Source organism: Poecilia formosa, unplaced genomic scaffold (genome assembly GCF_000485575.1).
Source record: "Poecilia formosa unplaced genomic scaffold, Poecilia_formosa-5.1.2 Scaffold52, whole genome shotgun sequence".
Classification (NCBI taxonomy): Eukaryota; Metazoa; Chordata; class Actinopteri; order Cyprinodontiformes; family Poeciliidae; genus Poecilia; species Poecilia formosa.
In genome coordinates this window covers 1,042,747-1,058,141 of record NW_006799991.1, presented here as the reverse complement: position 1 = coordinate 1,058,141, position 15,395 = coordinate 1,042,747, and the positions used below count along the sequence as shown (strand labels likewise).

Genomic DNA, 15,395 nt, shown 5'->3' with positions numbered 1-15,395 from the left:
TGACAGACAAAAACAGGCTCAACTTGAAAGACTGAGAGAGAAAACCGGATCATAACCTTCCTGTTTTGGTGTAAAATTTACATATTGCGTCCTGTTGTAGTAACTTAATCGTCATGTCTGGTTTCATGATAAACCACAACGACAGGGTTGTTGTGGTTTGTTGTGAAATTAAAAATTTCATTTTTAATTCAATTGCTGAGCTTACAAAATGCTGTCAATAAATAAAAAAAATTAGCCACTTTTCCCCTTTAGAGCAGAGTATGAACATATTTAAACAAAAGCTTTGGCCTGATGGAAGCATAACTATTTCACTAATTTGCATAACAGCAGCACAACTATTTCAAACAACGAAGAAGAAGCTTGTGACCAAATTATGTTCCACAATTTAATTTAATCAATAAGGATTAAAGACTCTACTTTTAAATTTAGAAATATTTTGATATCAAAATTAAATTTGTACGAAATAGCAAAAAAAAAAAAAAGTGTAATCCTTTTTAGAGACACTTTTAAGAAGTTAAATTAACAACACCTGAGAGACAAACTGGTTTCTACCCAGAGCAGAATATTAAAAGGTTTTTTTTTATTTAATCAGGTGTAATATTTTATGTATTTACACCCACAATTTCAAACAACACAGAAATATAAAATATTTAGGTCCTACCAGTATGTGATCCACTCTGTCCCGCTTCTTCCTGCCAAATTTGAGCATCTTCTGCCAGTCGGTCTTTTGATTCTCATCTTGTGTCAGACCATACAGTTTCAACACTTCTTCTGTGACAAATTCCTGTACAGCATAAAAAAAAATCATCTTAGGTTATCTCATGTTTTAAAGTCTTAAAATGCAACATAAGCAAAAATATATCAAAATAAGTGCCACTCAAAATATATGAAAACTGAGACTGGGTGGTGCTGTGGTTTGGTGCTGTGCAAAGGGCTGCATAAACAATACAGTAGTATAGCTCACCTCTGACAGAGCACTCATTATTAAAAAAGGAAAAAAAAAAAAACATTTACAACAGATCAGAGTTAATGCATGATAAAGTGTGTTATTACGCGTAAACACTAATATGCTTTCTAAAGTGGTCTAATTAAACAATCCTGTATGGAAAAGTCACACTGGATATTTGGTATCTGCTGCAGAACTTTACCTGAATTTTGCTGATGTCTCCAGACGTCTTGACTCTGTGAATGGAGGAGGACTTGACTTGCCGTGGTTTGACCCACTGAGGCTGATCAGTGTTTGGGTCTTCAGCAAAAATCTCCTTCAGTATCTCCCATGTCAGGTCATACACAGCCTAAGGAAAAGAAACGACCAGATAAAGACGCTTAAATGTGTCACTAAACTTATTCTTTCCGGTCAAAAGACACATTAGTAAATTGGTAAACATCTGCTATGAACAGGAATGATTCTGAGCTGTACGAAGCAGGAGACTTTTTAAAATAAACTCAGTGTTAGGCTGGCACTCGTTATTAGCATCTTAAGCGACTTGGTTTGGTATTGGAGCCAAGAAATAAATACTGCTCATAAAATCCCTGGGTAAGTCAGTGCTCTCAATGTTTCTAGTTAAAAACTGCCAATATATTTTGGACTTATGACACAAACTCTTAATCCTTTTAGTTACTTAAAAAAACAAAAACTCAGACACTCAGACCTTTGGTATTAGGCTGGTTTTGTCAATTTTTTCTTCTTGGTTTGTCCCCTCTTAATTTTACCTTTTTGTAGCTGCTGATGGAGAGGACTTCCTGGTCCTGGCTGCTGGACTCTTTACCTAAATAGTCCGGGGAAGGTGTCGGCTTTGGAAGATGTTCAAGGATAAGAGACCCCTTCCTTCCCAGGTCAAAGGTCTCCCAGATCTCCTGTGTGGCAGAATGGACCATTTTCTCCACCTCTGTGGTCGAGTGGGGCACAACCATGGCGGGCTGCTCGGGTAGTTTGGGAGGTAAGGGGAGGGGTAGCTCAGGTCTCGGTGGGGTCTTCACCTGTGATTCCCCACCTAACGATGAAACCATCCCCCCCATGTGCCCTGATGATGAGGCTGACCTCCCGAGTTCACCGCCCAGCTCTTCTTTCTGTTTGAGTCTCTGCTGCTGTCTCCGTGAGCTGAGCCCAAAGTCCTCATCGAACCAGTCCTGATCATCACCGAGATCCTCCAGCAGCTCACGACTCAGCTCCAGCTCAGCCAGACGCTTAGCAAGCTTCTCTTGACCACTGGGGCCAAACACTGGACTCTCCTGGGGGGAAAGAAAGTACTTTTTTTCAGTCTCAAATTAGAGAATACAAAGGATTTTTTGCAAGTACAAGTAAGAGGTCAGCAGTGGTCCAATCATATCCATGTATTTGATACTTTTACACTTTAATCATTATCGTGCTTTCTGCTGGGAAAGATAAAACAACTTTCAGTTTTGCCAGCGCATCAATAGTCCGTCAACACAAGGCTGGACTTTGACTGTACACATTAAAAAACCTCCAGCTCAAATAAACAACTTCTGTTTGCCAGAACTAGAAGTCATATCCCAGCTGGTGTTTTCTCACTGATTAGCCGAAGGTCATTTTCCAAAACTTGCATCATCACAGGTTATTTGAGATTTACTTCAGGTGTTTTAAAATTCCTCTTAAACAAGAATCAGAAACACACTCACTGATCTGTTGCACAGTTCAGGAGAAGACAGCTCCTCCTTCTCAGCCGGCAGAAAGAAGGGCAGGTTATCTTTTTGCTCCACTGAAGAGATCCACTTTTCGTCGTTATTTTCAACAAACGAACATCCATCGGACTGGTTGGCATTTCTGATCTTTTCTTCTTTCGCCCTTTTTATTTCAGCGCATTGCTTAAAGGAATCTTTGATAAAGTTGTTGATGAGCTCCTCTGCGAATGTCTCCACCAGATCCCTGCTCTTCTGTTCTCTCTCATCAGCTTTGATTTCATCCGTAGGAATCAAGTCCTTCTCGATATCAACATCGTTTCTCTCAATAATGGCGGTCGTCTTCTCATTCTTCTCCTCCATTCTATCTTCGTCCGGGATGAGGAATGTGCGGGATTCGTCAGTAAAGTCCAAAATGATGTCCTTCATGTTGCCATTACAAATCTGATGCTCAGGTTCTTTCTGGTGCTGTGAATTGAGGTGGGCCTTGTTCTTGAGTGGAATCTGATCGTTCTCATCCAAAACCATTTCGTCTTTGGATTTAGTTTCCTTTTCAGATGTTTGTTCATTTTGCATTTCTGGATCTTCCTGTTTTTGAGAACCGTCTTTAACCTTTTTGTGTTTTTTCTGGCCTTTGTCAGATAAGTCATCGCAGAACGAGTCCTCATCTTCTGTGGTGTCTGCATAGAGCTCAAACTTGTCGGGGAGGTGGGAGACTTTGTCTGGAGGAGCAAAGATGCCGTGCGACTCCTCGCACTCAAAGTAAACAACTCCATCATAAGTGCCATTGTTGCTCCCCTCAGACTTGTCCAACTCCACGCCAGCCCAGAAGCCATTGGCAAAGCTGGTCGGACCTTTAAATCTCAGTGTGCCCGGCTGAACACCTCCGACAAGAACCCGGTCTCCAAGGTGGAAACCTGGCATTTCATCTTCGACGGGAGGAGGAGACGCAGGTGCTTGGCTGGAAAACTCTGTCTTATTGTCTAATTTTATATCTTCTTCCTTCGGCTGGAGTTCCAGTAACTTTTCTGAATGGTGGCTTTGTTCATTGATGCCAGAATGCTGACTCATCTCCTCAGGTATTTCTTCTTCTTCATCATCTTGATGGTCAAATGGAGGGGTTGTCCTGGGTGACTCCTTAGTTGAATGCTTAGGTTCTGTGTGGGGAATGGAGGTTTGAGACTCATGTTTAGAAATATGTTCGTCCCTGGGGGACGAATTAGCTGATTCAAAGTCCTCCTGATAACCGTCGGTTCCAGCAGAAGCCTCAACATCCTTTATGAGTGGATCTTTATTGAGCGAGAAGCCCACCGAGTGTGGGGAGAGAGGGTGCTCAGTGGGTGAAGGGCTGCGGCTTGAACGTGGTGAAGCTTCCAGGTTGACAACAGCTGAAAAAGGAGCTCCGGGCGTAATATTATTTGATGTCACAGCTTCCTCCGCCTCGGGTATTTTGTTGCGTTTCTTCGGCTCTTCCTGATCTAAACTGCCAGACAGAGACTGCTCGTGTTCCTCCTTAGTGAAAGGTAGAACGCGTTCAGATGCAGTTAGCTTCTCCTGAGAGTCGAGTCTGAGAAGGTGGTGAGACTGTTCGTCCTCAGACCTGGAGTTCACTTCCACATCCAACTCTTCCTCAATGTCAGATCTGTGATCAGACAAAGCCTTCTCCTCCTCAGACTCTGGCTTGAAAAAAGATCTCGAGAGAGGCTCTGACAGATGATCGCTTTCTGGTCTGCTGTACATGACGACGCTGGGAGAATCTTTGGGCAAATCTCTGGATGCGGTTCTGCTGTCGTTCGGCTGAGGAATGGCATCTGCCACAACAGGAGAGCAGCATTAATTGTAGGATATTTTTAAAATGATGCTACTTTTTAAATAGATTTCATGTGGAAGCTTCTCATCGATAATAAACTACTCACTGTGATCTATTGATGCATCAATAAGCGTCCGGTCAGAGGTGGCGCTTTTGATCGCGTCAGACCTGAAAAAGAGTTTGCATTAAAATGATTCCCATGTTTTTAAAAATACGATGCACACAGGGTTCCTTTCAAAGGCATTTGAGTTTCATTCTAATGTGAAGTAGGAAATTAGACATGGTTCTTTACAAATACAAAGCTGAAAATTGTGATGTAAGTTTGCTTTCAGTCTGCCTTCATTCAGACATTCCTGAATAAACTTCAGTGCATCTAGTTGTGGTCAGAATTCACCTGATTACATGAAAAACAGCATCAACACCAAGTATAAATATTTATGCAGGGTTCTGTATGTTGTTGCATTTTATATGAAACTATACTGAAGGCAGCTCGTTCCTGTACCTGTGTGAAGAGGGTTTAACAGACGACTGCTCCAAAATGTAGCTGGAATCATTTATGTGTGACGTCGTCTCAGGAGTCGAGTCTGGCTCTTTGTTCAGTTCCGCCTTCGTTTTCTCAATAAAGTTGTTGTAGTTCTTAAACAAATAAAATAAAAAATAAAATAAAAGACACAAATAAATTAGGTGTAATTATTAAGAATTTGCCAAAACAATTAAAGGAGTTAGATATTATTTCAAATGCATATATGACTATCCAAACATATTTACCTCCAGTTTCTTCAACAGAGTTGCCTCCTGTGCCTTCAGGCGCTCCTTGTGCCGCTTCTTCTGCTCTTTTTTCAGCTGGTGGGCCATGATCTTACGTTTCTTCAGCTCTTCTCTCAGTGCCTTGATACGACTCTCGATGTCACTCTGGTCTGAAATGTTTTCTACAAGAAAATTCAGATGTGAAAAAAAAAAAATCACAGCTAGGAGGTGAAACCAGTATTAATCCAATGTTTTGTAGAGGATAATCCACCTTTCGCCCAGAGAAACTAGAACAGATTTTTGGGGGTATTACTGTACATTTTCCTTACTGAGAGAGAGTAAAGTTCATTTTCATAAACACAATGAACAGAGAGAATTATGCAGCTTAAAGGTTTATGCCTGAGGCCTGACGGTGAATTAAATGAATAAAACATTTAACTGCAAAACTGAGCCAGCAAAACTTCAGTTGTACATTAAGCAAAATGCAGTTTTTGCCTCTCCTATCCCAGAGCGAAGCAGTTAGGCATCAGTAAAGTGCTCGCATAATGTACTTCTGGCAGCATCACGTCGCATTTAACCACATGGTGCCAGCAATAGGCTGCATTATGTCCACTCTGTTGCTTTATCTCTCTCATATTCATCTAAAAACAAGTTTTAAAAAAACAACAAGCCTCTAAAATGTGTGCATTTCTAAAGAGTAACTTACCAGACGGCATAGCTGTGGCGGCTCCAAGGACCTCAGGGAAAACCTCGCTGTGTGTCCGGGAGGTGGAGCGGTGTTGCATCTTGGTCTTACTGCTGCTGTCTAATGGAGAGGCAGCAGGGCTGCGGCTGCCCTCGACTGAAGAGGACTGCAAAGAACAGACAGGAAGAGGAAGAATGGAAAGAGGGACATTTACTACAGATAAACTGACAAGTGGAATATGTGCATCAATTATAGATGTGTGTGCGAACAAAACATCCTCAACATTTTTAAACTTGCAAGTGTGACCACAAAACATTTCTTTTACCTTTGCTGCAGGTAACTGCGACTCGGTGGAAAAGTCCTGTGTGTAGGTAGCATGGCTGCCCTGAATGGAGGCCAGAGGTGTTTCAACGACTGAAGCCGGCTGTGCTGAGGACGGGCTGAGTGGGTGCTGAGAAGCCGGCACCTCTGTGTGTACACTGGACTCGGTCGTAATTGAGGAGTAATTGTCCTCGCTTACAAGCTCTGAAAAGTAAACAAATTAAACAAATTTAAATTTTAAAAGATAATTATATGAATTGTAGAAAAAAAAAATTAATGGGTTCTAAATTCACACCTGAAACTGTTAAGCAAAAAGCTGCAGAATTTATCGTTTCAGAATCAAAGATAAGCTTGTTTTATGGTAATTACTAGAGGAAATAAACTAACTGATTTAGGGTGGAAAAGTTGTAAAAAATGAATTACATCGTTCGATCTGGTTGAATTTAAGTCCTGAACTCCTCCAATAAGAACCAGGAAGTAAACTGTTTTGAAAGCACAGCCTCACCCTTCTCACTGTCAGATCTGGCCTCTAAGCTCTGGTGGTGAGATGCCTGCGACCCAGTTTCACTGATTTCTTTTCCAACGTTCTCAGGTGTTTTATGGTCCTTGTCCAGAGGTCTTCTCTGGTCCCAGGCGGCCAAGGCCTCTTTCTCCATCCTTCGTACCTCCGCCTCCTCCTTGTCCAGTTGCTGTTTCCACTGGAGCAGCTCCTCTGCATGGTGTCGCCTTTGCATCAGCTGCTGCTCGCGCTTGGTCAGAAACCTGCAGAGGCGCATGGTTGAAACACGAAGCAAAAGAACCGAAGGATGAAGAGGAAGTGGATCAATAGATTTAGAAAGACGGTGGAAATGTAAGGAGAAAAGATAAAATGAAGATGGGAGTAGAGTGAAAGAAGAAAGTGGAAAATGAAGTAAAGAGTAGCAGCATAAAATGAGGGAAAAAGAAGAAACAAGACAAAGAATAAATGTTAAACAGGACCTCTAAAGAATCAAAAACACCCAAATCACCAAGACATCCCAGTTATTACTGCAAACTCACCTCAAACCTTTGTGCAACACACACAGGGAAAAAAACACACACATTCAATACATGCCTGAAATATTACTCCAAATAAAAATAATATACCCAGAAAATAAAAAAGTGATGAAATGTTGCTCAGTTTGAAAGAGGAGTAGAAAAATATGGGTGTAGATTTCAAATTCATGCATCAGACTCAAAGCTAGGGGTTGGTTGCTGATCTCTCACACACATCAGATATATTTAGCAATTACTGAAAGATGAAATGAAAATATAAGGAACTCACTGACAGCTTTGTCTTTTTTAAAAAACACCTATATTCTAGTATTTTATTATCTGTTCTGAAAACGTGTCCTTTTCTTCCAAACCATGTTATACTCTATAAGCTCTACATGCAAAACATTGTAACTGTAGATTAAAAACAGAAGTCAAGTATAGATGTGTTTGCAGTGTTATCTACCACAGCTGTGGGTGCTACTACAATGCAGTATTATTTAGCCGTGATCTAATTAGGAAGCTTTTCTCTTGACCTAATGCATACTGATGACAACTCGGACACTAAACTCCATTACAGCCAGGCACCATCTGTACTTATTATCCATTCAATGCAACAGTTGGATAGTAAAGGAGCAGGATAAGATTTACAGAGCTCATTACAGAGATGGAGGACACCATCTTGGATCTGTTTTCTACAAGATCTTTCACTTGTGAGCCAAAGTGTTTCATTGCAAAACGTGTCTGTCATCGATAACTGGGCTGCAGGTTGAACAACCCATTGATGTCCGGCAATTAGAAAGGGCCTCAGAATTTTTTTCTAAACATAATTCATATAAAGAGAGGGAAAAAAGGGGGAAAATACTTAAATTGAAGAAAAGAAATAAGTGAAGTTCCCATCCAACAAGGAAGACTCCTATTAAATAAACATAGCCGTAGACCATCAAAAGCAGCAAGTAATTTGTACTTTCATGAATATCAGACATATAAAATAAAACTTATGGATTCCCTTCTCAATAAATGTGGAAATACTCAAAATAAAAAATAATTTTATATTCAAAGTTGAAACTGTCAGAAGATTAGCTTATTTTATTATAGCAGCTTTCCACGGGGGCCTTTGTAGCTTTCATTTCAACTCTTCTCCCAAAGACCCTCCTCAGACCCCACAAAAAAGAAAAACACACACACACACACACACACACACACACACACTCAATCAGGCATTAACCACCAGCCCACCCTCCACAAAGTCCCAGTGGGTCACACAAGCATGTTCCCTGGAGGGGGGGCGGTGGGAGAGGGAGTGGAGCCAAGCAGAGCTAGGTAGAGAAAGAGAGCACTGTACAGTACCTGACCAACTGGTTGTAGATAAAGAGCTGGAATTTAGGGTGGAGGTTGGGAAGACAGACACTGAGGGAGGCCCAGTGGTGGGCCGTGAACACAGAGAAGAAGTAGTGGACAGGGGAACAGTGTCTACAACACACAAGCACGCAACAGACAAAGTCAAAAGAGCCACGTAAGGGCACAGAAACACACACAAACACGCACGCAGATTGTTAAAGACACAAAAAGGGAAAGAACATGTAGAGAGAAAGGGAGAGAGTAATATGAGTAAATGTGGTTCTATTGCACAGAAAGTGTTGAGGAAATGGTTATGTGTCATTACAGCTAAGTGTAAAGAGATTAATTAATATTCCTTTGGTAAAAAAAAAAAAATATATTCAGCTAGCATCAGTTTCAGTCACTATTGTTTATTATTATTATTGGGAAAAATGTTATTGTGGTAGGAATTGAGAGTTAGTGTTATAACAATCTGATAAAACTCTTAACTGATGTGAGCAAACACCAAAAAAAAGTACCAGTATGGTTGGAATCGTTACTTTTACCATTTTCTTCTCCGCTGTTGACTCCATGACATCATTTATAAATATACATATATTTGAAAATATAATTAAATGCAGGTATTTTGTTTGAAATGTTAGAAATTGTTTTGCTTTGGCACAAACTGGCAACAAGGTCTTTAGTGTTTATAGCTGAGGTCTAAATGCAAAAACTTAAAAAAATGCTATACTTCAGACTGCAAGATCTTAAATAAGACTAAACCCTAAAGCAGGGGCATAAAACCTTTAGATGTGTCCCTGATCCAAAACGGTTCAATTAAAAACCGTAGCTTCCTCATAAGCAAGCATTTATGTTCGTTAGCGACTTGAACACAAAGTGATTAAGTCACACACCTTCAATTCGTCCCACCTTGAATTCAGAAGTATATGTAAGAGTTTGACCCCTGTGCCCAGAAGAAACTATGGGATCCGTTTTGATCTTTATCTGCTTTTACTGAAAATGAATGTTAATATTAATTGCTCATATTTTAAGACATAATCATAATCTCTCACAAAGTTTTTTTTATATATATATATATATATATGAAAAACTGTAAAAGCTAAAGTTAACTGCAGCAGTCTAAGTGCAAGAATAGAGCAATATCAGCACACTGACAGTAAAGCACAAATGAAATGTTAAACTTGTAATAAGATGGAAAAAAATTATATGAAGAACAAAAAGTATAGGTGGTGAACTAATCCATAATATATAAATGAAATCTTGATGAATGGTACCAATAAATGTATAGAAATGAAAACAAAATCTTTACTTCTCATCCATGTGAGATCGCATTTTCTTAAGCTTCTGCATGATGCTGCTGGTCTCACTTCCAGAAATGGAGAGCGAAGGAGAGGGGGTGCGGTTTTCACCAGGAAGTCTCTCAGACCCTGAAGGCTCCGACACCGGCATCTCCTGCAGATGTTACAAGAGACAGACACACAGGGAGTTCCTTTATTGCTTTAGGCTCTACTTCTGTAGAGCAAATAATCTGTCCTTCCTTCCCTCTGCTGAGGGTAAGTGAGTACTTACAGGGGGAGCGTCTCCCTCTGCATACTTGAGACGCTCCTTCAGCCTAAGTGTTGAGTTTCTCATCCGTTCAATCTCTTCCTGCTGTTTCAGCAGCAACTGCCTTTCTTTTCTAGCTGCTCTGTTGGCTTCCTGGAGTCTCCTGATCTCAGCCTGAGAAAACATTGTGGTGCAAAATAAGATAAAGCACTGTCCCCTTATAAGAGAAAGACAGAATTTTTATCCCAGCATACCTGCTCCTGTTGGAGTTTAAGCAGAAGCCCCCTCTGCTTCTTCCTGATTGGTGGCATTTTGTCATCCTCTCCTTTGTCTCTCAGCTTTTTCTTTTGGTGCTCAAGCCAGGCTACTTCTGTCCTCGTCTTTTCCTTAAGAGCTTTCTGCCGTAGATGGAGCAGAGAGCTCTGGTGCTGCAGTCTTACCTCTTCATCCCTCATGTACTGACGCACCATTTCCATTGTGAACTGAGAAAAGCTGTCCTGCCCACCAGAAAAGGCTATGTGTGCATCGTGAGACTGCAGGAGGGCCAAGAGTAGGAAGAAATGTTATTGTTTGTGGTTAAAAAAAAAACATTAAGACATGTTCAAAAACACCATTTAGGTTGGAAAAAAACAGAATGGTAATCATTTGCAGTAAGTTTTATTGATAACAGAAGAGCAAGAGTTTATATGGATGTCTGCAGCATCTTCTCACCTTGAAGGAACTGCATGACCCCGTCTCTGGGACCAACGTTTCATTGAGGCAGACTGCGCCCTCCTCCTTCTGATGGTGCGACTTCTTCTCCATAGTTCCCCGACGATGAGCTTCGGACGGCAGCAGAGAACGGAAAGAACGCTCCTCTATCTCGTCCTCCGTCATGGACTCATCAAACTTTAGAGAGTACTCGGTGGCCACAGATGTAGTGTCTCCTGGCGGACCAGACAAGATTTGTATGTTGTACCTTTACATTCAATGCCAGGACAATTAATGGCAAGAGTGCTTTTCCATTGGGGATTTTATGCTGGTGGTAGAGATCCATTAGCTTCTGATTACTAAGTGGATGCGTGAACCTGCAGAGTGTGCCTGCTGTTCAGTACCTTTCTCGTCCCCTGCAGAGGCGATACTTTCGCTGTATAGCGAGTCATTTGCTGCTGTTATAACGTCCTCCTCAACAGAGCTGCTGGCTGCTTCCGCCTTCATCCTCTCCTCAACTCTCTCAGTCTTCTGTTTTCTCTCACCAGACTGTGTGTTCGGCCTTTCTGTTTGGTCTGATGGAGCATGTGATGGACTGGTTTGGCTGCTTCCATATGGAGACCCGCTGAGGATGGAGAATTAAGCGGGTTCAGTGTCTTTTGTTGCTTTTTGATGGAGAGCTATGGAAGGAATGTTATTGGTACCTGATGTTTGGTCTTCTGAAAGATGGAGAGTCAGACTGACTGAGGCTGTTTTGTGACGCTGAGGGCTCTCCAGACCTGATCCTGCGGTCTGAGATCTCACTTTTAAATCTAAAATAATACCCAGAAAGGAAAATTTGTTAGACAAAAACCTATTTACTGCATCAAAGTTAAGTTGGGGGGAGTTTTGGAACAATTTAGCAAAGAAAATTGTACAACTTTTTGAACAATTCTTAGAATTATTAACTCAATTTAGACTTTAGTTTAACCAAGATGTAAGTATGTAGATGCCGCATGACTTTAAAGGTGCAGTATTTTGTAGGGATGCACTGATTTATTAAGCAATACAAATGTGAAAACATGTCAAGATAAATATTTTCAGTTAAGAATGGGTTGTGCATAAACACCAAAGAATGTTGTGGTTTACCTGCTAGAGTCTGCCTTGTCTTGTTGCTTTGTGTAGGGACTATTTAGTTCTTCCTGCTGGACCAACATCGCAGAATCAGTGGCAACAGGAGGGATTATCAAATGCCCCGCAATCTGGGATCGTGCCAGGTCTGTCATCTGACGAGCCAGAAACAAAACGAGAAACCAGTCATTAAGTAAACATTCAACCGTTTACATAGTATTCTTTTGTCTCTCCTCTGACTTTTTTTTTTCTCTAACTGAACAATCAGTTTTTGATGAAAAACTGGAACATAAGATGTTTTTGGGCAAAGAGGAAGGAAGTTACTGCTAACCTCCTTAATGTGTCGGGCAGCATCTGCTGTGTATCGTGCTGCTTCAGCCTGTTGGCTCATCATCTTAGAAGTTGACTCTTGGAGACCTTCCAAAGTTTGCTTTTGTGATGTTGCCAAGTTTTCCTGTAGCTCTAAATGAGCCTAGACAAAAATCACGCATGAACATTGCACACACATCTACATTTTGGGATTGAAAACATGAAAAACAAGAGTGAGTCTTCAAAGAAAATATGTATAATGGAAAAGGGGAGTATTACTCTGGCAACTCTCTGTCTGTTTTCTTCTAGTTGGAGTTTTGTCTCGAGAGCTTCTCTTTCGGTCTTGATCTTCAGCTCATAGAGTTCCTGCTCATGGCGGTGCTGCTTGGCCTAAAGGTTAAAGTTCAAGGAACGGGTCAACAGAGTAGATTTGTAATGGTATGAAATAGTATGAGACGGGTAAGGTTAATTAGTAAAAAGTTTCCAGTGAAAACGTTAATTTTAGTGCAAGTACAGTGATATTAAAACAAAATGTCTTCAAGGGCCAACAGCTTTTTTGTAGCTTTTGTGAGACTTTGATTATTTTTACTAAACAAAATAGCTAAATAAAGAGCCAAAAAATCCATTTGATCAAAAATGTTATATTAATGTGTGCAAAATCAAAATAGCAAAAAATGCTTTGTTGGGATTTTTTCAGCTATTATACTTAAATCTACATACTAGAACACTGAATACAGCATAGCTGAGTTGAGACAACAAATTGCCACTATTTTTTTGATGAAACTATCGTAACGACTATTATCTATACATTAATGATGCAGGTAATTACACAACAGAGATTCCCCTCCTTATCATCTCCCAACTAGCAAATGTTCTTCGTTACCTTGAGCATTTGGGTCAATGATGTGCTCTCCTGTTGTGCCATGGACACGCCCATCAGCTTCTCCACGTCTCCCAGCTGCTTGATTGACTCTTCAATGGTCTCCAAGTACTGCAGTTCTGCTGCCATGCGCTGCTGCAAGACAGCAGGTGAATATTGTAGCTCACCTAGACGGAGGACAAAGAAACGCAAGGTGAGAAACATCTGGCATATTTATCTGTCATTTGGTTGAAAATAAAAATCAACAAAACATTTATGTGCTTTTCATGTACCTGTGGACCATGACTCTGCTCTGCTGGATGTTTTTGGATTATGAGAGCTTCTTCTCACATGCTCACTGAGAGAGTCTGCCGTTAGAGAAGAGCTGAGGTCTGGAGAGCAGGACGAGGAAACCAGTTTGGGTCTGTGAAAACGGCAAATCAAAAATTTATTATGGCTCATCTGAGGAAACCGTATCAGTAACTTACAGGTGTTGCAATTCCTCAACACGAGGTGAATCAATTTTACATTTTTAATCCACTGAGATCTTCTAAGAAATAATATAGGAAACAAAAAAAACAAACAGTTATATATTTAAAAAATGGTTTCAGTGGTTACACAGCAGATTCAATCAATCGTTTTTAAATTATAGATTTGGATTAAGTTTAAAGGACTTCTGCATACTTTCTAAATTTGACAGCCAGACTTTGCAGAAATGATCTGGTTGGCTAAGGCAGCTCTGAGGTGAACAGAATGACAGGAATGCCATAAATACATCCAGGCACACAGCAGGGCAAAAGGAGACAAGATAATGTTCCAATGAAAGAATATAACTACAGAAGGATAATTTAATGTTCAAATTGTGATCAAATATAAATAAGTTGAACAGATAATGTTTATTTACGCCCAGAAAAATTTGTTTTTCAATGGCCGAGGCGCCAAACCACCTGGGACTGGCTTTTACCAGGATAGTGTTCTTCAAATTTAGATGTAATTTATCATTAGCAAATGAAGCCATTTGTAAAAGCAAACGTTAGATATTATGTCTGTGAACATACAACTTATATGCAAAACCTTTTAATCGGAGGCAAATTTAACAGCCAATTGTCATGATGTCAGAATCTTGCCAGAATGTAAAGCCTTCACATCACAGGAAACACAGACACGCCCCAGAATTCAAAGAATCTGCCACCTGGGTTTCATGGTACCAGTACAGGTTCAAATGTCTCTACTTCATGAAGAGAGATTAAGAGGGGAAAAAAAACTCCTTCCCTTTGGCATACCGCCCAACCTGCAAAACAAAGTGGCCACTGTTTGCTACACTTGTGTTGAACTGCTGCTTGCTCGTGTTGCTTGGCGCTAGCTGCTAAACAAACAGGACGACAGCAGAACACTCACACATCCCTGGTTAAGTGCATTTTAGTAATTAGCCATGCCTTTGTGAATTTCACTTTGGTGGCAAATGATCTTTACCAAGAAGAGATTGTGGAACAACTTTAAAATCAATTTAACGTTAGTGCACAGAGAAGCCTATTTTAGCTTAAGAAAGTAGAAAAGGAAGTTAGAATTTTATTTACAACAGATTGATTTACATATCAAGTTCAAATCTCTAGCAACAGGAATATAGCAGGTTTCCTGGCTGATCAGCTGTTACATGTTGAAACAGTCAAATATTTGTTGTACTTTTGGCTCTTCCCAAACACTGTAAATACTTTAGGAAAGTCCAGACATAAGGGAAATTATAACACCAGTCTGTTAACTATCAAAAATAGTTAAGTCTATAGTTGCAGATCTGAATGCAGTTCTTCGATTCTAACCGATTCTAACCCTGAACCCCGATTCGATTCTAACCCTGAACCCTTTTTCTTTGTCACACACACACACAAATACAAGCATAAATTCAAGAACAAATACACATACACACAGCTGTGTTAAATTGGACTTTACCCTCTTTAGCACAAGGGATCAATACACAACCTATGTTATTAGATTACACTGTCGCAACAGATCTGGTAGCGTTCACAAATTTTTAGACTTTTTCCACATAAAATAAATATTTTAATTTACCTGTACATAAAATTAAAATTACAACTTATTGGTGTGCAATCATTTAATTTTATTGTGTAGCAGCTTCTCACTCTACAGAGCAGCAAAGAATTTTGTATACTGTAGCGGGGTATTTTAATAAAAACAGATTTAAGACACAGCACTTGCATCTGGACTACATCAATGGTAAAAAGAAAAATCAAGTAATTTTAAACAACACAGTTCACTCTAATCTAATCCAGTGTTTTTCAACCACTGTTCCGCGGCACACTAGTGTGCCG

The 15,395-nt window shown here is 40.2% G+C and overlaps 1 protein-coding gene and 1 long non-coding RNA gene across 3 annotated transcripts in view; one reads left to right on the top strand and one right to left on the bottom strand.

The window, feature by feature from the left end:
* The window catches only part of cep350 (centrosomal protein 350), a 34,590-nt gene that overhangs the window by 2,816 nt on the left and 16,379 nt on the right, over positions 1-15,395 (bottom strand). Inside the window, exons 16-37 of one of the 2 annotated variants that reach the window (XM_007552685.2) lie at positions 13,362-13,492; positions 13,093-13,256; positions 12,489-12,599; positions 12,232-12,372; positions 11,919-12,055; positions 11,495-11,602; positions 11,195-11,415; positions 10,812-11,026; positions 10,355-10,633; positions 10,125-10,274; positions 9,865-10,007; positions 8,565-8,687; positions 6,709-6,965; positions 6,208-6,407; positions 5,904-6,048; positions 5,219-5,379; positions 4,953-5,086; positions 4,557-4,618; positions 2,641-4,451; positions 1,714-2,232; positions 1,149-1,295; positions 662-784 (exon numbers count right to left, since the gene is read on the bottom strand). In XM_007552685.2, coding sequence (XP_007552747.1) covers positions 662-784; positions 1,149-1,295; positions 1,714-2,232; positions 2,641-4,451; positions 4,557-4,618; positions 4,953-5,086; positions 5,219-5,379; positions 5,904-6,048; positions 6,208-6,407; positions 6,709-6,965; positions 8,565-8,687; positions 9,865-10,007; positions 10,125-10,274; positions 10,355-10,633; positions 10,812-11,026; positions 11,195-11,415; positions 11,495-11,602; positions 11,919-12,055; positions 12,232-12,372; positions 12,489-12,599; positions 13,093-13,256; positions 13,362-13,492 — 5,482 coding nt within the window. The remainder of the gene's footprint in view (positions 1-661; positions 785-1,148; positions 1,296-1,713; positions 2,233-2,640; positions 4,452-4,556; positions 4,619-4,952; positions 5,087-5,218; positions 5,380-5,903; positions 6,049-6,207; positions 6,408-6,708; positions 6,966-8,564; positions 8,688-9,864; positions 10,008-10,124; positions 10,275-10,354; positions 10,634-10,811; positions 11,027-11,194; positions 11,416-11,494; positions 11,603-11,918; positions 12,056-12,231; positions 12,373-12,488; positions 12,600-13,092; positions 13,257-13,361; positions 13,493-15,395) is intronic. The other variant, XM_007552686.2, reaches the window with a different exon arrangement.
* The window catches only part of LOC107836334 (uncharacterized), a 22,724-nt gene continuing 7,334 nt past the window's right edge, over positions 6-15,395 (top strand). Inside the window, exons 1-2 of the long non-coding RNA XR_001662218.1 lie at positions 6-146; positions 11,798-11,802. This is a non-coding gene — a long non-coding RNA (uncharacterized LOC107836334). The remainder of the gene's footprint in view (positions 147-11,797; positions 11,803-15,395) is intronic.